The sequence below is a fragment of the Bufo gargarizans genome, chromosome 6 (assembly GCF_014858855.1).
Source record: "Bufo gargarizans isolate SCDJY-AF-19 chromosome 6, ASM1485885v1, whole genome shotgun sequence".
In the NCBI taxonomy this organism is placed as follows: Eukaryota; Metazoa; Chordata; class Amphibia; order Anura; family Bufonidae; genus Bufo; species Bufo gargarizans.
The window spans coordinates 1,795,747-1,819,988 of NC_058085.1; the positions used below are offsets into that span (position 1 = coordinate 1,795,747).

The 24,242-nt window shown below is 47.9% G+C and overlaps 1 protein-coding gene across 1 annotated transcript in view; it reads right to left on the reverse strand.

Moving 5' to 3' along the window:
• The window catches only part of LOC122941275 (protein-glutamine gamma-glutamyltransferase 5-like), a 54,467-nt gene extending 32,303 nt beyond the window's left edge, over positions 1-22,164 (reverse strand). Inside the window, exon 1 of the mRNA XM_044298371.1 lies at positions 21,988-22,164. Coding sequence (XP_044154306.1) covers positions 21,988-21,997 — 10 coding nt within the window. The 5' untranslated portion in view covers positions 21,998-22,164. The remainder of the gene's footprint in view (positions 1-21,987) is intronic.
• Positions 22,165-24,242: the final 2,078 nt, after the last annotated feature.

Genomic DNA, 24,242 nt, shown 5'->3' on the forward strand with positions numbered 1-24,242 from the left:
ATAGTAGGGGGAGTCTGCCCTTGTTCTGCTGGGCGTCTCCTTCTCCTAGGCTGTAGCGCTGGCCAATCGCAGCGCAGAGCTCACAGCCTGGGAGAAAAAAAACGATTGGCCAGCGCTACAGCCTAGGAGAAGGAGACACCCAGCAGAACAACTGCAGACTCCCCCTACTATAACCAAGTCCCCTAAGTCTCCGCCTACTATAACCAAGTCCCCGAACATACCGGAGGACATAACGGGAGAATGGAGCAGGCCTTCTACCATGAAGGCCTGATTCACACAGTCTCCTCTTAACAGTTGTTCTAGAGATGTGTCTGCTGCTAGAACTCTGTGTGGCATTGACCTGGTCTCTAATCTGAGCTGCTGTTAACCTGCGATTTCTGAGGCTGGTGACTCGGATGAACTTATCCTCCGCAGCAGAGGTGACTCTTGGTCTTCCTTTCCTGGGGTGGTCCGCATGTGAGACAGTTTCTTTGTAGCGCTTGATGGTTTTTGTGACTGCACTTGGGGACACTTTCAAAGTTTTCCCAATTTTTTCGGACTGACTGACCTTCATTTCTTAAAGTAATGATGGCCACTCGTTTTTCTTTACTTAGCTGCATTTTTCTTGCCATAATACAAATTCTAACAGTCTATTTAGTAGGACTATCAGCTGTGTATCCACCTGACTTCTCCACAATGCAACTGATGGTCCCAACCCCATTTATAAGGCAAGAAATCCCACTTATTAAACCTGACAGGGCACACCTGTGAAGTGAAAACCATTTCAGGTGACTACCTCTTGAAGCTCATCAAGAGAATGCCAAGAGTGTGCAAAGCAGTAATTAAAGCAAAAGGTGGCAACTTTAAAGAACCTAGAATATGACATATTTTCAGTTGTTTCACACTTTTTTGTTATGTATATAATTCCACATGTGTTAATTCATAGTTTTGATGCCTTCAGTGTGAATCTACAATTTTCCTAGTCATGAAAATAAAGAAAACTCTTTGAATGAGAAGGTGTGTCCAAACTTTTGGTCTGTACTGTATATCCTGTTCATTTCCACTGTATTTGCATGGCAATGTGGAAAAGGTTAACAAACACTGAGAGACTTTTGGGACTTTCTAGCTAATAATAAGAAGCTGGTAATGTTTCACAGCTACCATAAGGTTTCAAGAAGAAAATGTTTTGGAGGGAAAAATCCAGACTTGTTTAACACTAAAACCAGATAGACTGACTTTTTGACTGTCTGGTTTAGCTATCTTATTATGCCTGAAGATTAGTTTTTGCCTGGTAAAACTGCTGAGTCATTGCCAGTATCATTTAAGTTCTACAGCAAGTTTATGAGAGATGAGAATTGTAACATTGTATTTGTTTGGGCTGAGTTTCTCCACTCCACCCCTCCCACTAGAAGGTTCTAGTTCAGCTAGAAACTGTATATAAGTACAGTATAAGTCAGAGCCCCTATTTTTCTGCAGTTAGGGATCAGTGCTTAGAAGAATAGACTCATGCCAGACTGCATAAGTGGCCAGAAGAAGATGCTGAGATAGCGATGCTTAGCCACAGACCATGGGTCGCCACTCCTAGGATCAAGATGCCCCCTGGACTACTGAGCCACAGACCGTGAGCCTTTCAGAATTTGGCCAGGGTTCGAGCCTTCTGAGAGAGAGAGAAGGACAGCTAGCTCAGGCCTTTCCTCAGCATGAACCCTTCTTCTGCCCAGGAGAAGACTGGAAAAGTCAGCTCAGTGCATTGCCTGTATTGTTTTGCTCTTGAGTTCCTACAATAAAGAAGCACATTGGTTAACTGCAGACCCTGACTCTCTAAGCTTAATTCCCATTGCGGTGCAGAATGACTTACTATCCCTTCAGGAAAGCAGCAACATGTGGTGCCACCTTGCCGGCGTCCGAGGGGCCACCTCAAACCTGGCTACTGCATATCTATATTTTAAAAAATCTGTATTTTTCTCACTGTCCGCTAAGCCTAATAGGCACAACTTCTTTGTCTGTACAGGTCCCATTTCAGTAGTCATCTCTTTATCACAGGCAGGATTAGAATGACAGATATCACCTCTCTCACTATATATATAGATACCACAGGATCCATGGGTGGGATTAAAATTTTTAACAACAGGTTCCCTACTCAACAGCGGACATGCGGCGTCATAATATATTTACATGTAATTACACCATATATATGCAACGCACATACACAAAAATACACCATATATACATGACACACACACAGTGTCGAACTGGGCTACTTAGGGCCCACCAGTGTAACTGATTCTGGGGGCCCACCATAGGGCTCCTGCACAATTACTTATTTTTTCCCCCATGTCTGTACTGTTGTGACGGTACCTCCTGTGACAGAGGTTAGAAGATCTGATAAACTGACTGCACGTGAGGTTAACTGAATGTCTCTTGATTCTCAGTATTGTTGTTTGGAAATGACCACACCTCTTGTGAGGTGCAGCTTGTGGTCATCACTGCTTCCCTATTTAGTTTGGTCTCACACTTCATTCCATGCTGTTGATATTCTCTGCTTGGATTTGGAAGAGTTGGTGTGTGGACTTTTCCTGTGTTCCTGCTCATCCACTTTCTATAAGATAAGTTGTACTTCTCTTTGTATTTGGTTGTTCCCTTGTGCTTGTTGTTTTAAGGCCTCAACGAGATGCTGGTTTGTTCACCTGGGAAGAAACCAGTAGTCTCATTCCCTGTCACTACCTCTAGGGCATTTCAGGGCTCCTAGGGTTTAGGTTCCAGCGTATGTATTTTCCCACCTTCAGGGTCTATACATACTGACAGGAGCCAGGGACAGGTTTAGGGATTTCCTAGGAGGTGACCATTCCCCTCTCCCTAGCCTTGAGGCCTAGGTCTTTGTCTTTCCCCTTCTGTTGTTATTCTGCTGTCCCTCCCCATTATTTGTGACATTATTGACCTCCTAAAAACTGCCATTTTGTTTGTATCAGTGCGGCAATGGATCCTATTTCTGCACTGGTCGGACAACTCCAGGGGCTGTCTCTGGAGGTAGCTAACCTCTGCACGCCCATCTCACAGTTCCAGAGACCACAGGCGGCTGGTTCTGACAGCGGGAACCAGGCCTTCCCTGAACCCAAGGTGGCTCTTTCAGACATTTGATTTCAGACCAGCTCCCGCCACAGGCACAGGTAAGGGCTTACCTGTGCATTGCCGGACGGGTGAGTCTACCTTACTAAAGATGGAAGCCCACATGTGTTTGCTGGAGAACACTGAGAACTGACCATCACTGGTCAAGGGTACCTGCCAATACCCTTTGGTGAGGTCCAACACAGAAAAAAACCCGGGCTTGGCCTAACTTCTCAATAAGCTCATCTACTCGGGGCATGGGATATGCGTCAAACTTGGACACCTTATTCAGACAGAGGGGCCAAAACCGCTTCCCCTAAAAACCCTGGTTGTGGGCTGTCTTCCGTACAGGTTTCCCTATCTTTTCATGGTTTGAGCAGATTCACATGGTACACCTGCTCCTGCTTTCGCCTCCCTGGCTGGTGTACCTTGTAATCTACCTCTTCAATTTTTTCAAGTACCTCGTAGGGCTTCTGCCACCTAGCTAGGATTTTACTGTCTACAGTCGGTACAAGAATCAACACCCGATCACCCGGGTTGAAGTTCAGGACCCGAGCCTGACGATTATAGCCCCTACTCTGGGCTCTCTTTGCTGCCTCCATATGCTCCCTAACCAGAGGTAACACTGTTTCCATCCGTCCTTGCAACTGGGTGACGTACTCAACAACACTTTTATGCGGTGTGGGTTGGTGTTCCCACGCCTCTTTGGCGACGTCTGACAGACTACGAGGGTGTCTGCCATATAGCAGTTCGAAGGGTTCGTAGAGTACTGGGGCACTTCTGACACTGCGAACATGAGATAGGGCAGAAGAAGGTCCCAGTCCCTCCCATCCTTAGACACTGCTCTTTTTAACATATTTTTTAATGTTTGATTAAACCTCTCTACCAGGCCATCCGTTTGCGGATGATACACGGACGTCCGAAACTGTTTTATGTGGAGCAACTTACTTGGACATAAACGGGGTCCCTTGGTCATTCAGAACCTCCTTAGGCACGGCCACTCGAGAAAACATCTCCATTTACTCCTTAGCTATGAGTTTGGCTGATGCATGACGTAGTGGCACCGCCTCCGGGTACCAAGTGATGTAGTCGAGGATGACCAAGATGTGTTGGTGCCCTCTAGTGCACTTCGGTACTGGGTCTATGGGGTCCATAGCGATCTGCTCGAATGGAACCTCAATAATTGGGAGGTGGACCGGAGGACTACGGAAATGTGGCTGGGGGCTGGTTATCTGACATGTTGGGCAAGACTTGCAATACTCTTCCACCTGTCTGAACACACTGGGCCAGTAGAACCGCTGTAGAATCCGGTCCTGCGTTTTCTGCTGGCCCAGGTGTCCCCCAAGAACATGTTGGTGGGCTAACTCCAACACGAGCTTGCGATACGCCTTGGGCACCACCAGCTGTTCAATATGCTCACCCCGTAGTTCAGTTACCCGGTACAGCATCTCCTGTTGAACTACAAAACAGGGGAACATAGACTCGGCCCCCGATTGTTGCGGATCACCCTCAACTATTACCACATTCTCCCAGGCTCAAGATAGATTAAGATCCTGGTGCTGTGCTGTACCAAAATTATCTCCGGAGAGGTTGAGGTCTGCCAACTCCGGGATCGGCGGCAAGTCCTCCACATCTCCCACCATTACATTTAGCGGGGTTGTCTCCCCCTCTTCCACCGAAGTGGCGGTCACCCGTACCGCTGGCCCTTCGGACTCAGGTTCCCAGGGTTCTGGTCTCCCACTCTGCTAGGGTTACGTCTGTCTCCCGGATATCAGTAACTTTCGTATCCGGCCATAGTGCCAGGAAACCGGGGAAGTCTCTCCCAATTATGAGTTCATACTGTAATTTTGTGGCGATGGCCACCTCATAAGTCCACCTGCCGGCCACCATTGATATATAGACCAGAGCGGTGGAATAGTCCTTTAAGTCTCAGTGAATACACACTACGCCGACCTTTCGGCCAGTGTACTCGGCGGGCCGTACCAGGGCAGCTCTTACCAGGGACATCAGGCTCTCTGAATCTAGCAGGTGGCTGTTTCAGAGGTTCCTGTGGCGCACAACTTCCTGGCATATAATGAGTGGCAGTAGCCATAGTTGGTGTCCATGGGTTCACCCCGATGGGCACAGTCGGCCCTTATGTGTCCAGGCTCCTGACATCGCCAGCAGACCACCGGGGCTGGGTCTACAGGGGGTACGTCCTGGGCGGGTTTGGCTGGCACCAACCGCCGGGTCTGGGCTGGAGATTTCCGGGGTTTGACTGGCCCCCTCCCAAAAGAACCCCCCTGTAGATTTCTGATGGCCTCGTAACGCTCCACCAAGTCGACCATCTCCAAGGCATTACCCGGAGACACCTGGCCGATCCAGTGCTGGAGGTGGTACGGCAAAGCCCTCCAGAACACATCCGCCAAGAGATGGTCCAACATAACAGTGGGGGTCAGTACGTCAGGATGCAGCCATTTTTGCAAACGGTGTAACAGGTCATAATACTGCGGTCTGGCGGGTTCAGCCTGGTTAAATTCCCATTGATGCACTCGCTGGGCCCGGACCAACACATTTACCCCCAGTCTTGCTAGGATCTCACCTGTTATGGTCAGGTAGTCGGCCACTTGATCATCGGGAAGATCGCAAAAAAACTTGCTGAAGTCCAGGCGCCAGGAACAGAGCCCATTCGTCTCGGGGTAATGCAGCATACGGGTAGGCTACCCGACACTGCTAGATTGGAATGTGTATTTCCCTTTAAGCCAGTCAGGCCGGTTACCGGCAATCCTTGTCACAGCCAGCAGAGGGAGCCCCCAGTTCAGTATAAATAGGCTAGGGCCTAACTCAGGAAGGCAGAAGTTTCTAGACTCAGTGCTGAGAGGGTAGAGTAAGCCCTGTAACCGGATTCCAGATCCGAGGAGAAGGTTCCCCTCCTGAGTCCGTATTCGTAGAAGCAAGAAGGGCATAGTTAAACAGCCTGAAGACCCAGAATAAAACAGAAGGCGAGTCTAATCAGCAAGAGGTACTCAAGGTAACAGAGGAGGTACTTGATAAAGACAGATTCAAGGATACGCCAGAGCTAGGGCATCAGACCTTGGAGAATAAGTCACATGTTCAGGATCAGTCAGGAATAGAGTGCAAGCCTCCTGTACTACAAGTCCTGTGTTTAACCCTCTGAAAATCACCTTGCTATTTCCGGCCTGTCTGTAACTTATGCAAACCCACTGTCTTCATATGCAAATCAACTGTCTTCAATGGAACTGCGTTTCCACCTATGTCCATGCATGATTATTACTGAAAACCAGTAAAGTTCCAGTTTTTGTTGGCTATCACGTGGTTACTCCATTATTCCACATAACATTACACGGCGTGTCACCGTTCAATTGACACTGGCGTCACGAACATTTATGAACTGCCTGTTCCAGCCGCTGCCCAGATTGAAGACGACAGTGAATCCCAGGTTAGTGGGTTGCCCTGCACTACAAAGCCCAGCATACCTAAAGCTACACTACTGACCCCCTGGGACACTGCATCGCTCTTTTTGGCGTCACGAACAGGATCCGCATGCTTCTGAAGTGCAGAGAAGTGTGAACTGTGTGCTTTAACTATTCCACCACCGTATTGCGAGGACTGTACCCTTTATTTCCAAGTCGGTGGATTACAATTGTGCCTGGGAGAAATCGGAGGCGCTGTGCTGTGTTGCGCTACCCCCAGGAAAAGAAAATCGTGGTTGTGGATTATAATTCATTAACTCCTCAACAACCCTGCTTGCTGTCAGGGAATGGTGATCAAGATGGCCACCGGCCGTCTAGAGTAAAGTTTCCCGCGCTGCTAAGGACCTTCGTGGGCGGATCCCTTCAAAGACATCGAAAAGCCCGCCCCTCTTCATCATCGCACCGCCGCGGCCCTGTTTCCTCTACGTCACCGCGGTCGCAGGAAGTCCGGAGTCTCTCGAGATTTGGCCTGCTTCACACCCGGCGATACCGGTAAGAACTTGTATCCGGAGGGAAGGGGATTGTTCCGGCCCTTTTAGTCGCCAGCGGCCGCATCTTATTAAACTAACATGTCAGATCCGGGAGTTGCCGAGCGGCCGGACCCGGGAGAGCTTGCGGCTCCTAATCATCCTATAGCCCCCAGCGTGATGCCCTTTACCATGCCTTACTATTTTGGGGCCCCATGGTTTCCCCGCTATAACGGAGAGGCCCATACCCTAAGAGACTTTAAAGAAAAGTTGCTGGCCTTATTCAAACTGTACCCCATAAATGCCGATCAGCAAATGGAAATCTTGCTAGCGCAACTGGAGGGGGCTGCCCGCAGAGAGGTATTATCCTGGCCTGCTGCGGAACGGAGTACTCTAGAGCAGATATTCACCCGCCTCAGGGCCACTTTTGAAACGAGGACTGCCTCAGAGATAAAGATGCACTTCTTTGGCAAGAAACAGAAGTCCGGTGAGTCCCTCCGTGACTATGCCCTATCACTTCAGGAGGCTTTGGGGGCTGTAATCCAGATAGATCCCAAGGAAGCTGATAACCAGGATCAGACCCTGAGGGAACAATTTATTACCGGAGTGTCTAGTGAGCAAATAAGGACCCAATTAAAGATGCTGTCCGCCCAACACCCTAACAGTACCTTTCTGGACTTTAAAGAACTGGCTATAAAAATTCTGGGGTCAGCAGTATCTACAGAGTTGAGCACACCACCTGAGTTATCAGCCTGCAGGTCAAAACCGTTTATCATTAACCGAGCTGAGGCCGGTCAAGCTGTTCAAGCTACAGCTACCGATACTATCGCCATGCTGACAGAGCAAGTAAATCACCTCACTAAAAGCCTAGAGAGAGTGTGCAGAAGAATGGAGGAATGGGAAAAACCTATGATGTCAGAAGAAGAGTTCCTGTCACCTCCTAAGCCGTTCCCACCTCCATACCAAGAGACTCACCCCAGGGATCCTGGGAGGCGCAATAGGGATCGCAAGCGGCCCGTGTGTACATACTGCAAAAAGGTGGGACACACAGAATCCACGTGCTGGCAGTTAAACGGGCAACCCCTGAGGCTGAGGACCACCCCTCGGGAGGTAGAACACTAGGTCCAAAAGATCCAAATTGGATGCCACGGTATGTAGGATCCCATCCTAAAATCAATGTAGAGATTAACGGGGTCCCCTTTGAAGCCCTATTAGATACTGGGTCTCAGGTCACTACTATTCAGCTGCCCGCCTTTGAAAGATTCTGGGACACCAACCAATTGACCCAGCCGCCTGAATCCTGGGTAGAGATTATCGCCAGCAATGGCAAACCGGTAAAGATTCATGGATACTGGGAACCCACCCTGCAGGTGGGAGAAGTAACCTTGCCTCAACAGGGGGTGATAGTAGTACAGGCCGGCGACAGAGGAGGACATCCTGTCATTCTAGGCACCAATGTCTTCAAAAACTGTTATGCAGAAATACTTGCCGTATTACACCAGACTCTGCCCACCGCTTCCTCTGCATCCAAGAGGGTGATTCAAAAGACTATCACTGTGTTAAATGCCCAGCAGAGGTTTTCTAACGGGAAAGGAGAAATTTGTACTGCCAGGATTCGTGATAATAAGCCTGTGACTTTGCCTCCTAATTCCCAAACTCTGTTATGGTGTCGTGCTGTCCTGGGAGTCCAAGGCCGAGATTATCCGGCCCTGGTGGAACCAATCCAGATGGAGAATTACCCTTATGTGAGAGCTGCCAAGTGCCTGGTGAATGTCTCCCAAGGTAAAGTACCTGTCCGTCTGATTAACCTGAGTGATCATCCTGTTGCGCTTACTAAGCATTACCCTGTTGCCCAGCTTTCTCAGGTGTTCTTCCAAGACATCATCCGTCTTCCAGTGACAGAAAAGCCGCCAGCTGCAGTCAGCGGATGTCCGCCGGTGCCCCAGTCACAAGTACCCTGGTGGGAAGAGCTACATGTCGGGGACGAGACTACCCCCCAACGTCAACAAGAAGGGATACTACAGCTTGTCAAAGAGCACCACCAGGCCTTCAGTAAACATGCTACTGATTATGGAGAGGTTAGTGCCATACAACACACCATACCTACTGGCTCTCATCCTCCTATCAAGGAGAGATACAGACCCTTACCGCCTACTTCATATCAGACTGTAAAAGAAATGATCCAAGAGATGAAAGACTCTAATGTAATCCGGGACAGTCGTAGCCCGTGGGCAGCACCCCTGGTCCTTGTAAAGAAGAAGGATGGTGGTATCCGTTTCTGCGTGGACTATAGAAAAATTAATCAAATAACCCACAAAGACGCGTACCCACTGCCCCGCATTGAGGAGTCACTAACTGCTCTGGGCTCCGCTGCCTATTTCTCCACATTGGACTTGACCAGTGGCTACTGGCAAGTACCCATGGCCCCGGCAGATAGGGAAAAGACTGCTTTCACCACTCCCATGGGCCTGTTCGAATTCAATTGTATGCCGTTCGGGTTATGTAATGCCCCAGGAACTTTCCAGAGACTAATGGAGCGGTGTTTGGGTCACAAAAACTTCGAAACAGTGCTGCTGTATCTAGATGATGTCATTGTGTACTCAAAAACATATGAAGACCATCTGAAACACTTAGCAGAGGTCTTTGAAATCCTTATCAAATATGGCCTGAAGGTAAAGCCATCCAAGTGCCACTTGCTCAAACCTGCGGTAAAATACCTGGGGCATGTGGTAAGCGGAGAGGGCGTACAACCTGACCCTGATAAGTTAGCGGCTGTCCGTAACTGGCCGGTCCCCACTACCGTCAAAGAGGTGAGGGGTTTCCTTGGTTTTGCCGGCTACTATAGACGTTTTATCCCCCATTTTGCTCAAATAGCCGATCCTATCCAGGAACTCTTGAGGGGGCAGCCCAAGAAAAGTCCTAGAACTCCAGTGCCCATTGAGTGGAATGAAGAAAGAGAGATAGCGTTCCAGTTGTTAAAAAAGAAACTGACCGAGCCTCCCGTGTTAGGTTATCCAGACTACAGCAAGCCCTTCCATCTGTATACTGATGCTAGCAAGCGAGGCCTGGGGGCTGTGTTAGCCCAGATCCAAGAGGGAAAAGAAAGAGTGATAGCTTATGCAAGCCGCTCCCTGAAAGGAGCTGAGAAAAATGACCAGAATTATAGTTCCTTCAAACTAGAGTTCCTGGCATTAGTGTGGGCAGTGACAGAGAAATTCAAAGATTATCTAGCCGCTACCCCATTCATTGCATTCACTGATAATAACCCTCTGGCACATCTAAATACAGCTAAATTGGGGGCTTTGGAGCAAAGATGGGCCTCTCGCCTCGCCAACTATGATTTCTCTGTAAAATATCGTGCTGGACGTACTAATGACAATGCTGATGCTTTATCCAGGCTTCCCACAGAGACAGCTCCTGATGATGTGCGAGATGCTTGGGAAGATGTAGAAATGCCGGCCTTCTACCATAAATTTGCTCAACAGGATCAGGCTCGGGCTACCAGTGACAGAGCTGCAGTTCCTTCACCCTCCAGTAGGCCTGAACTCAAAGAAGAAAGGTGGGTGAAACTACAGTCTGAAAGTAGAGTGCTGGGTGAATTGTTGGACTTCATTACCAGTGGCAGAGCCCCTGAGAGGATTCGGCGTAAGAGTACAGATCCTGAGCTCATCAAACTGTGGAGACAGCGCCATCAGCTCTTCATACAAAAGGGCCTGTTGCTACGGAGAAGCCTAGACCCATTGTCCAACGAAAGAGTGCATCAGATTCTCATACCCCGACGAGATGCAGGTATGGTGTTGGAGATGTACCCAGTGCAGTTTCTAGGTAAAATTTCTCTCAGGGCGAGTGTCAAAAAAACTCCCCCCCCCCCGGTAACAGTACGTCACGCAGTGCGTGAGGTACAGTGAGCGCCGCCGCCCGCACTGCCTGCCTGTGGGGGGACATTATTTTTAATAAGGATCACTATGGACATTATTTAGAATGGAGGCTGCTGTGGATGTCATTATAACTGTATAATGTCTGATAGGCCTAGTCCTGAGTTATATTACCCTGCCCTGTCTAATAATGTACCCTGATACCCCTTAGTTATATTACTCCAGCGGGGTAATATAACTAGGGGTATCAGGGATGGGTACATTATTATACAGGGCATGGGCAGGGTAATATAACTCAGCTCAGGACTAGGCCTATCAGACATTATACAGTTATAATGAGTAATGACACCAACAGCAGCCTCCATTCTAAATAATGTCCATAGTGATCCTTATTAAACTTAATGTCCCCCACAGTGACAGTGGCCCCCATTTTCATGTCTCCCACAGTGGCCCCCCCATTGTAATTAATTCCCCCCCATTGTAATTAATGCCCCCCCCCCATTGTAATAACCCCCATCCCCCCATTGTAATTAATGCCCCCCCAGACCATCACTCGCCTCACAGCAGGCATCAGCACTGCTCAGGGGCTCAGGGCGGGCGGTAACAGGCAGGCAGTGCGGCGCTCACTCAGTCACTGTATGTCACGCGCCTGCGCCGCCTAGTGGGAGGATCAGGCGCGTGACGTCAGTAAGTCTGACCAGGGCCGGTGCAAGGATTTTTGCCGCCCTAGGCAAGATAAAAATTGGCACCCCCGCCCCCCCCTTATCAGATCCGGAATTGCGGACCCGGATCCGCAATTCCGAACCTGAAAAAAAAATAGTACATGTCCTATTCTTGTCCCCAATAACGGACAAGAATAGGCATATTCTCTTAGTGCCGGCAATGTGCGGTCCGCAAAATGTAGTATTAATAACTAAACAATTAAATAATACACATATTGCATTGTCTACTTACCACCAGGACAATTAGATGATCTGGTCTCTGGCTGCAGTCTGGCTCTGAGGACTCCCTTGTCACTCTCTTCCCCCCCCCCTCCCTTGTCACTCTCTTCCCCCCCCCTCCCTTGTCACTCTCTTCTCCCCCCCCTCCCTTGTCACTCTCTCCCCCCCCTCCCTTGTCACTCTCTTCTCCCCCCCTCCCTTGTCACTCTCTTCTCCCCCCCCCCTCCCTTGTCACTCTCTTCTCCCCCCCCTCCCTTGTCACTCTCTTCTCCCCCCCTCCCTTGTCACTCTCTTCTCCCCCCCCCTCCCTTGTCACTCTCTTCTCCCCCCCTCCCTTGTCACTCTCTTCTCCCCCCTCCCTTGTCACTCTCTTCTCCCCCCCTCCCTTGTCACTCTCTTCTCCCCCCCTCCCTTGTCACTCTTGTCCCCCCCTCCCTTGTCACTCTCTTCTCCCCCCCTCCCTTGTCACTCTCTTTCTACTACTCCCCCCCCTCCCTTGTCACTCTCATTCTACTACTCCCCCCCCCTCCCTTGTCACTCTCATTCTACTACTCCACCCCCCTCACTCTCATTCTACTACTCCCCCCCCCTCTTGTCACTCTCATTCTACTACTTCCCCCCCCTCTTGTCACTCTCATTCTACTACTCCCCCCCCTCTTGTCACTCTCATTCTACTACTCCCCCCCTCTGTCACTCTCATTCTACTACTCCCCCCCCCCTCTTGTCACTCTCATTCTACTACCCCCCCCCCTCTTGTCACTCTCATTCTACTACTCCCCCCCCCTCTTGTCACTCTCAGTCTCATACTACTCCCCCCCCCCTCACTCTCATTTCCTCCCCCATGTCACCTCTAATGTAGCGTGGCCGAGCTCTGTTCGCTCCGCGGTACAGGAGCTTTTGTTTCCTGTACCCGGCTGACAGGAAGTGCTCACTTAGTGTGCACTTCCTTTCAGTCCGGCCGGGTACAAGAAACAAATGCTCCTGTACCCCGGGCCGGACCGAACAGAGCTCGGCCACGCTACACTAATAACTCAGCAGTCTGCAGACGCTCAGGAGGCTCAGCATGAGGGGCGCCGCCGGCCGGCCGCCCGATCATTTACCTTCATAACGATTTTTTTTTTTTTTTTACTTCAACGGGCGCCCCCTGCTGCTGACAGCGCCCCGGGCGGCCGCCCGTCCCGCCCGCCCCTAGAAACGGCCCTGGATGTACCACAATCAATCCGGTCACTTTGGGGTCCAAAAGACTGAGGCAAATATCCGCCAGCGGTTTTACTGGGTGGGCATGAGAGAAGACATGGAGAAGTGGTGTCGGGAGTGTGTAGCCTGTGCCTTGAAACGAGGTGAACACCATGATCAGAGGGCACCACTGAGACCCATTGTAAGTACTCGCCCTCTTGAACTTGTCGCCATCGACCATGTGAAACTGGAGCCTAGTCGCTCAGGGTATGTGTACGCTATGACTATTATTGACCATTTCACTAAGTTTGTTGTAGCGGTGCCTGTGAGAGACCAGACGGCCAAGACTACAGCCGAACTGTTCTGGAAACACTTCCTCCTACCCTACGGTTGTCCAGAAAAGATCCTCACCGATCAAGGTCCTGCTTTTGAGTCCCATCTGTTCCATGAACTGTGCCGCCTGCACAACTGTAAGAAGATCCGGACGACGGCCTACCATCCGCAAGGTAATGGATTATGTGAAAAAATGAATCAGACCTTGATAGAGATGCTGAGGACCGTGCCTCCTGAAACCAGGGGAGATTGGCCTAATCTGTTGCCACAGCTCATGTTCACGTACAATCATACCATACACTGTTCCACCGGGTATACCCCCTTTTATTTGATGTTTGGGCGCCAAGGGTTATTGCCTGCTGATCACTCCTTGGACGTACTCGTACCCGATTGCATCAACCCATTACCTAATACCGACTGGGTTGCTGAACACCAAAGGCGATTGAATACGGCCCAAGCTATTGTTCAGGAACGTATGGACTATGCTAGAGACCGACAGCAGAGAGACTATGACCAAGCAGCCCATGCAGAACCCTTGACAATAGGGGCTGTGGTATGGTTAAAAAATAACCGCCGTACCAGTAAACTGGACAGTAAATGGGAGCAAAGTCCCTATGTTGTCACTGCAATCCCAAATATTGGAACTCACACTTATGAGATCACCCGGGAAGGTAGGGGATCCCAAATTGTACACCGAAACCGGTTAAAGCTCTGCCTGACACCAGAACCCAGTGCCGAGAGTTCTATATCTGAACCCCCTGTGTCAGAGTCATCAATACAGCCCGAGGATCCTATGCAGGCTGTCCGTAATCTAAGGTATGACGCTGATCCCATGCATTGGCTTCTGACACCATGGTTGAACTTGTTGGTGCCCGCTCCGGCACCTACTGTACCTTTACTTCCAGAAGAGCCGGTTCAAGATGCCCCGGATCCAGTTCCCCCTCTAGTGGATCCTGTTGTTCCTGTTGTTCCTGACCAAGGTCTCACGGATGGAGATCCTCCTGTTGCTACTCTCTCTTCTACCTCGGTGCTAAGGGAAGAGGAAACCCCTGTGTTGAGAAGGTCCACCCGGATGACCAGGGGACGTCCGCCAGTCCATTTAGGAGACTTTGACTATGCTGGTGGTGTCTCCTCCCGAACAGTTGTTACTAGAAATAGCCTGCTTGACGTGTGTGCGCAAGAATGGACTCCTCCACGTGAGCCCTTGCCTGTTCTACACCCGCAGGAAAATCCTGTGTAGTTCTTTATTATACTTCAGTCAAGGAAAAAATAGACTAACCTGGTTCACCTTAAGTCCGCTGTGCCAGGTCAGCGGCCGTGCCTAAGAAGAAAGAAGACGCCCCTTTTTCTTGCGTCATTTGTTCATCAAGTCGCAAATGTTATATTTTTGTGTGAAATTGTTGTTTATCATATTTATAATGTAATGTCTAAATTATGCATCAGCTTATGTTGGTTCAGGCATGTGTGTGAGTACGAAGCCTTACTCACGTTAAAGTCTGGGGGTGTGCAGCATACGGGTAGGCTACCCGACACTGCTAGATTGGAATGTGTATTTCCCTTTAAGCCAGTCAGGCCGGTTACCGGCAATCCTTGTCACAGCCAGCAGAGGGAGCCCCCAGTTCAGTATAAATAGGCTAGGGCCTAACTCAGGAAGGCAGAAGTTTCTAGACTCAGTGCTGAGAGGGTAGAGTAAGCCCTGTAACCGGATTCCAGATCCGAGGAGAATGTTCCCCTCCTGAGTCCGTATTCGTAGAAGCAAGAAGGGCATAGTTAAACAGCCTGAAGACCCAGAATAAAACAGAAGGCGAGTCTAATCAGCAAGAGGCACTCAAGGTAACAGAGGAGGTACTTGATAAAGACAGATTCAAGGATACGCCAGAGCTAGGGCATCAGACCTTGGAGAATAAGTCACATGTTCCAGGATCAGTCAGGAATAGAGTGCAAGCCTCCTGTACTACAAGTCCTGTGTTTAACCCTCTGAAAATCACCTTGCTATTTCCGGCCTGTCTGTAACTTATGCAAACCCACTGTCTTCATATGCAAATCAACTGTCTTCAATGGAACTGCGTTTCCACCTATGTCCATGCATGATTATTACTGAAAACCAGTAAAGTTCCAGTTTTGGTTGGCTATCACGTGGTTACTCCATTATTCCACATAACATTACATGGCGTGTCACCGTTCAATTGACACTGGCGTCACGAACATTTATGAACTGCCTGTTCCAGCCGCTGCCCAGATTGAAGACGACAGTGAATCCCAGGTTAGTGGGTTGCCCTGCACTACAAAGCCCAGCATACCTAAATCTACACTACTGACCCCCTGGGACACTGCAGTAACTTTTCCCTTCACTGCCACCTTTTCGAACACCGCCAGATAGGTCTCCATATCATCCGAGGGGGTCATCTTAGGGATCGCCACACGGACAGCTTTCCGGGCATCGCGGACGTTCAGGGATGCTCCTGCCGCTTGCAATGCCATCACATGTTCTAATAGCAGCTGGTTAGTTTCCTGCTGTTGCTTGTTAGCCTCCCGCTGCTGCAAGTTAGCCTCCATGAGGGCCTTCATGATCGCCTCCATTTTTTTTGGGAAAACAGGTCGTAACCTTACCGGCTTAATGTAAGACATGCACTTTTGCCAGGGAAAAGAAAAACTTTTCGGCCTTAAAGGCCTGCCTCACTGCGTTTGCCCAAACCCGACACCAATTGTGGTGATTTTCTCTGGTAGACAGGCTTGCAACGCAGTATAGGCAACGACAACGTCTTTAACTTAAACAGTTTGGTGTTTATTCACACATAAGGATAAGCAAAACAAAAAGTCAGTTTCAAGGAAACTAGTGTTTGTTCACACCATGCAGCAATGCAGAAGTCCTTGGACACCCCAACAAGGTAGCAGGCCTTTACGCAGGCCCAAACTCCCAGGTCCCAACACAGAGACTGACAGAGCTTCATTGTCAGAGAGGAGTAAATTCCCACCACCTGACAGTGCTGCCTGTGTTTTATAGCCCAAACCAAGACCCGGCCTGGAACGTGGGGAGTAGCCACCCACCCTGCACTTTGGCTTCTCCCTAGTAAGAGCCGGCCCGGATTGGCTTTACAGCCATACTAAATAGCAAAACCATGTCAGTCAGCACTAGCTGCTGCTGACACATAAAATTACCGGCTCTTACCTAACCGAGGCCAGGAATCTCGGTGACACATACCTTCCGTCAATGACGGACACTTGCGCCTTTCTACACTACTTAGTGCACTCTGGCAGAGAATTATTACACTTAAAATAAGCACCAGTACAAAGAATGTCCCTTATAATGTTTCCCAGTACAAAAAAATGGCCCCTGATAATGTATACTAGTACAAAATTCTCCTGTTCTGTGTGCCAGTACAAAAAAAATCCCCCTCTTAGTGCCCCCAGTTGAGCCAATGTCCCCATAGGTGCCCCCATAGTGTGTGAAAGTATACAATACTCCTATATAATGCCCCAAGTAAATCCCTACACACTGCTCCTCTTCCCTTCCCCAAAGTGTCCCACATAATATACCAGTATAAAATGCCCTTATATAGTGCCCCAAACAGATGCCCCCATAGTGCTCCTTCCCCATACTGCCCCCATGTTATGCAAGCGGGTGTGGACCCACTGTGCCACTGATTGGGTATACTCTGGAAGGGGCGTAACTAAGCCACTACCTGGTCTTCACTACAGCCTCTGATGGTGAGAATAGGCTTGGGCCGTAAGGGTAGTTGCCCGGGGCTACTCCACAGCAGTCCCTGAGTCATTGGCAGCTAACCAGGGGGTCAGAGTTCTCGGTGCAAGCACCAAGGGGACTTGCGTGGCCTGGAGGTTCGGGGGCTGGATAGGCGGCAATCAATCAGTCAGTAAGCGAAGTCCGTGGTCAGAGGCAGGCGGTGAACAAAGTCCATAAACAAGATCTGAGGTCAGGGGCAGGTGGCAAACAGGAAAAGTTCATAAATAAAGTCTGAGGTCAGAGGCAAGCGGCAAACAGACAAAGTCCAGGAGTTCAATAAGCAAGGTCCGGTACACAGCAAAGCAGACAAGAGAGACACCTTAGCACTTGGAGATAGAAAAGCTAAAACCATGAGGTTGCTCAGGCATCTTCCTGTGATAGGAAGAACCTTTAAATACCTGCTGTAATCAAGCCATAGGCTGGTGAGAAAGAGGGTGTGTATGTGCTGCTTCATAGGTGAAGAGAGACACACCTATGCAATCCCAAACACCAGTACAAGTCTCCAGCTGGAAGGAAACTCTGGCATGGAACACAAATACCATAGTTAAGCTATCTGCTACCCGCGCTTGTCAGCATGGTGCATGGCGGAGGGGAAAGAGGGAGCCCGGCGCCCTGGCCCGCGGTTAGGGGCAACAGCGCTGGCACAGACCGCTGGGCTAACACCTCATAATGTGCCTCTATAATATGCCCCCATAGTGTTCTCCCCCTAACTCCATAGTGCCCCCATAATGCACCAGTATAAATACCCCTTATAAGTACCCCCAGTAGATGCCCCCATAATGTGCAAGTATAAATGCCCCTTCTTAGTGTCCACAGTAGATGCCCCCATAGTGTCCCCCATAATGTGCTAGTATAAATGTCTCTTTTTAGTGCCCCCAGTAGATGCATCCATAGTGTCCCCCATAATGCCAGTATAAGATGCCCCTTATTAGTGCCCCAGTAGATGCCCCCATAGTGCTTCTAATTTCTGCCCTCCCCTTCCCTTTAGTGCCCCCCATAATGTGCCAGTGTAAGATGCCCCCATAGTGTCCTCAATAATGTGTCAGTATAAGATTCCCCTAGACAGTACCCCATAGTGCTCCTCTCCCCCTAACTAATAATAACACTAATACTTACCTTCACGCTGGCAGCGATGCAATGCAGTCCTCTTCCAGCCCGTGACATCATCTCGCCACCTGCGCTGGCCTCTGATAGGCTGCAGGCATTAGGCCTGCAGCCTATCAGAGGAACAGAGAAGGGCCGACTCCTCTCCCCTGCCCTGCTGCAGCATTTATCTGTATCACTTATAGAAGCCACTAAGGTCCATTGTGGGGGCTGCTGTTAAGAACAGATCAGGCAAGATGGCAGCCCCCATAATCACGTTCAGGAAATACTGTAGCATTAAAAAATAAAAACAGGTTCGAAAAAACTTTACCTACAGGTTACACATGTGATATAAAAAATGTAAACTTATGACCTCTGTTCTTTTCCATAGAGCTTGTGCTGGCAATGGTGCTGGATTATTCTGTGATCTGCTGTGATAAGGTAGAGAATGGTGTATTGTGACACCGCAGAGTACGCCGTGAAACCATCTCTGAAGCTTAGAAATATTTGCTGGATGAGATCACCATTGAGGTGTCTTCTGTCCGCCAGAAAAGAAACTACAATATTTGTAGGTTTCCAAACATTAATTATGTTTTGATCTCTAAAAAACAAGATAATTACTAGTTATGTTAGGACTTACAGTAGCTTCTATCCATGCTAGCTCTGGCGCTTGCTATGGTGGATATACTATATAGCTTAAAGGGAGTCTGTCACCTACATAACATGTTTTAGACTGATGATATAGCTCTGTGGGAGGCAGATCCATAACACTGATGGTACCCATGTTTAGTTTTTCAGAGCCTCCAAAGTACCTAAAATGAGGTTTTAAAAATATGCTAATTACCTATCGCAAGTGCCCAGGGGCGGAGAGTGTGCTGCAAGTGCCCAGTGCTCCCCGCCTTACTTGCTCCTGACTCCTCCCCTCTGTATCGTCCGGCCAGCCCTGTATCCTTGTTGGGTCATTTTTGTCTCCATTCATAATCTAGAGCCTGTGCGCTTTACTGCCGGTGTACGTAACTGGCACATGCGCACGGCATATCAGTATGCCTCTGTCCACAGTGGGCAATGTACCCGGCGGTGTACCCGGACCTGTCGGTGAAGCGAACAGGCACTAGATTATGAATGGAGATGAGAATGACGCCGCAAGGATACAGGGCTGGCCGGACGATACAGAGGGGAGGAGTCAGGAGCAAGTAAGGCGGGGAGCACTGGGCACTTGCAGCACAGTCTCCGCCCCGGGCACTCTCCGCCCCTGGGCACTTGCGATAGGTAATTTGCATATTTTTAAAACCTCATTTTAGGTACTTTGGAGGCTCTGAAAAACTAAACATGGGTACCATCAGTGTTATGGATCTGCCTCCCACAGAGCTATATCATCAGTTTAAAACATGTTATGTAGGTGACAGACTCCCTGCCAGAAATGTTTAAAGGGTTTGCATGAGATTAAAAGAAAACCATAGCTGCTTTCTTCTAGGAACAGTGCACGCTTTTTCAGGGGCTGTGTCTGGTATTGCAGCATTCAAGTGAATGAGGCTTTTATGGAATACCAGATGTGGCCCTCTCTGGAAGATAGAAGCCATGTTTTTCTAATATCATACAACCCCTTTAAGTGTTTTTTATTGTAAGAACATCCTAACTAGTATATTCTTGAAACTAACCAATGATTAATCAGAATCATGTTACATACGTCTGTGTTAGTACTATGCACCATACTTTTCATACGGAAAGGCGCACTAGGTTATTAAGTTGTGTTTACACTTATTAGGGGATCTACATAATTATCTTCCACCCTTTCATGGATGCCAGTGGTTAAACCATTCTGGACAGAGACATTGCATGCAAAAAAGTCATATAAGTGGATATTTTTTCAGGCATTCTTTCAACATTTTGTAGAAAACGACCTACAATGAGATTAGTTAGGCCTCGTGTACCAGTAGAACCCTGTGTACTAGTCAAATATATGTATAGGCAGGGATCCAGTGGATCACTGCAAATAGTTAATTTAGTGCTACCGAATTTAAAGTTGTGATTTGTTGTTAAAACACTTAGGGGGTCATTTACTAACAGAACTATTTGTGGCGTATTTCTGGCATAGATTGCTGCGCGAAGGTTATTTGTCGTACAATGTGCGACTTTCCCACTCACGCCATGTCTAAAAAGGGGTGTGTGGTGGGGAACGGGAGGGGCCGACAGACCCGTCTCATTTAGCATTTTCTATGCCTGTTTTTAGGGTCTAAATTTAAGCCAGCGAGGAAGTTGGCGTAGCTGTAGACTGGCGGTGGATAGACGGTGGCTCTTCAAAACTTCGGCGGATCCACCTCCAGTGCACTGGGTTATTAAGACCAGCATTTAAAACGCTGGTCTTAATAAATGACCCCCTTATTTTCTTTTGCACTACATATTCTTGATGATTGATTAGGTGCAGCATAGAGTAAAATCTGGCAGCATTGTAGTTAGTTGATAGGTGAAGGGCTGGACCCACCTCCTGGTGGGGAGTTCAGAATTTGCAGCCTGAAGAGAGGACATGTCTGTGAGAACTCCACAGAACTAGGCCTGATCCAGGGAAGATCTATCCCTGAGACTCTACCGCCAGCGAAGCTACTGAACACAGAGATAATACCTCCGAGAGTAAGAGACCAGATTCCATTTATGGTTGAGAATCGTGAGATCATTCTTTGGAAAGACAGTGAGGTACCGCTGGATTATGGCGCTAAGACTTTACTGGATGTGGAAAAAGTTTAACTACCTCTGATACCTCCACACTTCAAAGATACTCTAGACAACCCATCTAGCACCTGCTACCCTCAGACTGGGCATGGCAGAGGCAGTAAAATAAGAATTGTGTTGCATGCCTCTGATTATTCGTGAGCACTGAGAACCATATTTAGAGAGAGAGAGTGAAAGAGAACTGAGAGACTTAGGGAGGATTACCTCCATTATTGTTGTTACCTATATGCAGCCATTAGGAAGAGCACTACTGTGTAACTTACTACTGAACTGTTCCTATTCCTGCTATCTGTACTACTGGTCATTGACTTCACCACCATATATCCATGGGACAACCATTCACCATGAAGGGGATCCCACCTAACACCCGGCAGGGGTTTGCCCCTTTGTGTATTTCTATTGACTACAGCACTTATATGGACTACAGCTCACACATGCCATGTAGTGACTGCCCCACAGGCCATGTAGTCCTTGACAGATGTAGTCCTTAGGAGTCATTATGCAAGTATATACAATTTTCAAGAACTTTTGATGCAGCTGTCGAAGGTGGAGCTGGAATTTTTGCAGATTTTCTGTATCACAACCGTTGCACTCTAGTGGAATAAGTCAAATCACAAGTCTATTCTACATTCATGAAATTTTCACGTGCCTGTCGTGTGATATGGGGGAGGGGAGCTACAAGCAAATTATGTGGCAACTGACACTGAAGAAGATGTGTAACAAAATTCCACACGAAGGCCCAGCCTAAGGTTAACCGTATAATAAGTGACTAAAATGTGACAAAAAGACCAACACAAACATATAAGGTATAGATAGACTCCTACACAGTCGTAATTTAAAGTGCCTGGACCCCAAAACAAAATCTCTTATTGACACCCCCTTCTCCCCATCACCACCTGCCATACACCAGTATGTTCCAAACTGGCAGAGAAGCCTCTGGGCTCCCTCAGGCACCAGTTGCACGCCTTGTAGCTATGCCTGTGGATGAATTAAACACTTGCTTGGCTCCACAAACCTTGCATTGATTACAAGTGACCTTCCACCTCATTGATATGTCCGATCTATTCCTACATATGTGCGACTTACCTTGTGTCATTCTCCTCGTGTCTTTTTCCCTCCTGCACTTAGCTGGAAGCACCTCCACTAGGTGGATTACAAAGTGACACTGAGGGCTTTGTTGTCTGCTGGATGGAATATAAAACTGGGAAGGCGAGGTGGGGCGGCAGGAGTCATTGCTGGCTTTCTGACTTGGTAAATCACAACTGGTTTGCTCACTTGAAAGAAATTTTTTCTTGCCAACCTTGCTTAAAAGTAGGTGTGGTAACAGATTACTGGGTTTTATGATTTCATCACTGTCATGGAGGAGCACTTTCTTCTACATTGTCTGACTAGACACTATTTAAACATATGAGGATGACATCAAGTTATAATATTGCTACTTTTTGGAATTTTGCTTACATATTACATTTTTACTTATTACCGTATATTTTTCCTTATAGCAAATAATAATACAATTTCCGTATAGGACCATTAACCTCCAGGGAACTGTACATATGGAATATGACAATGCATATAAACAATACTAAAAACAAGCAAGTACAATAACCATGAGGTTACTAAGTGACCGACTGGTACAGAAGGAGAGTGGGCACTGCCTGCGATGGCTTACAATCTATAAGGTTTTGCTATATACATTTATGTTTTACTCTCTTCAGTAAACATTTTCCAATAAAATGCATAGGACACATAGCTTACACCTTTCAAAATCCAGGTTTTCAACCTGAGGTACTGTATGTTTCACCTAAGGTACTTGTCTTGTCTCTGGGGAATACTGTACTGCCACTGTCCTCATTCTGTGCTTTTAATAGGTGTATATAATCAGAGTATTTAAGGTTCTTTGACTTTTTTCATTTAAATACGGGGTAATTGCCTTAGAAATGTTTTAAAACATGACTACAGGTGATATCCTCTGTTATGGAAGTGGGTGTGGAACCAATGTGTCAACCCAACAGATTTAACTTCGAGCTACTCCTAAGGCATCTTTCACACGAGCGAATTTTCCGTCCCGGTGCGATGCGTAAAGCAAACGCATAGCATCCAGACTGAATTCTGACCCATTCATTTTAATGGGTCTATGCACGTGAGCGTTGCTTTTTATGAATCATTTCAGCGTTCAGGAAATATCACAGCATGTTCTATATTATGTGTTTTTCACACAGCTCCGGTTCAATAGAAGTGCATGGGGCTTGCGTGAAAAATGGATTGCATCCAGATACATTCCGGATGCAATGCGTTTTTCACTGATGGTTGCTAGGAGATGTAGATTGTTATTCTTCAGTTTTTTTTCATGCCCGTGAAAAACACATGAAAAACTGATTGCACCTGCATGAAAAAAAATGAAACATTGAATGCAGTTGTAGACAAAACTGACTGAACTTGTGTGCAAAACTATCATTTTTTTCCTGAACAGATCCTGACACAATCCGTATTGTTCTTGAGAAAGAGGCGCCAAGGGTGTTGTCCTGGCAGTCCTCTGATTTTCACCATTTGACCCCTATACATGTATCTGGACTTCGCTGCAGGGGATCCACTAGGCCGTTACCTCTTGTAGTAGTCTCTGTTTGGTTGATGGCTGACCACAGAGGTCAAGAAACCAATGCTGAGCCCTGAAGGGACAGGCAGAATTGTAGTCAGGGACAGGCGTTGGTCAGGGCAGGCAGAGTTTGTACAATTAAAAAACATAGCCGAAGGTCAGGGAAGGTAGCGAAGGGTCAATACAGAGATCAGGCACAGGTCAGGTCAAGCAGCAGAGGCTCAGTATCCACGAAATAGGTGGAATTCAGTACACAAGCAGACAACAAGATATAGCACTTCTCAGCAGGAACTAGAGGACTATGAACCTTATTGCTCAGGCACCCTCTCACTGGGGAAGGCGACTAAAGAACCCTAAGGTGGCCAGCCATAAGCTGGTGTAGACTAGAGTTAAATAAATAGAAAAGAGACCCCCCTGCGCTCCTATTGTATAGATATGTGTAAATCTACCTATATAGGGAGATCCTGCTGCTTAATGTCTAATAAGGAGCTATTGTTCTCCTTAGGTAAGTGTATACAAAATAGATATATCACCTGTGGGGGATATGGGACATAGGCGCTGGTATACACAATCAGGAACAACTAGTCCTTTAAGGTGGCACTATGACTTAGTGTCAGCCTAAATAAGTGAGTGGTTAGCTGCAAAAATAGATTATACCAAAATAAATATGAATAATTATGGGGATTAGAACATATAATCAATTGATGAGGGTGACAGGAGCAGATAAGTTATAATATATAAGTATTTG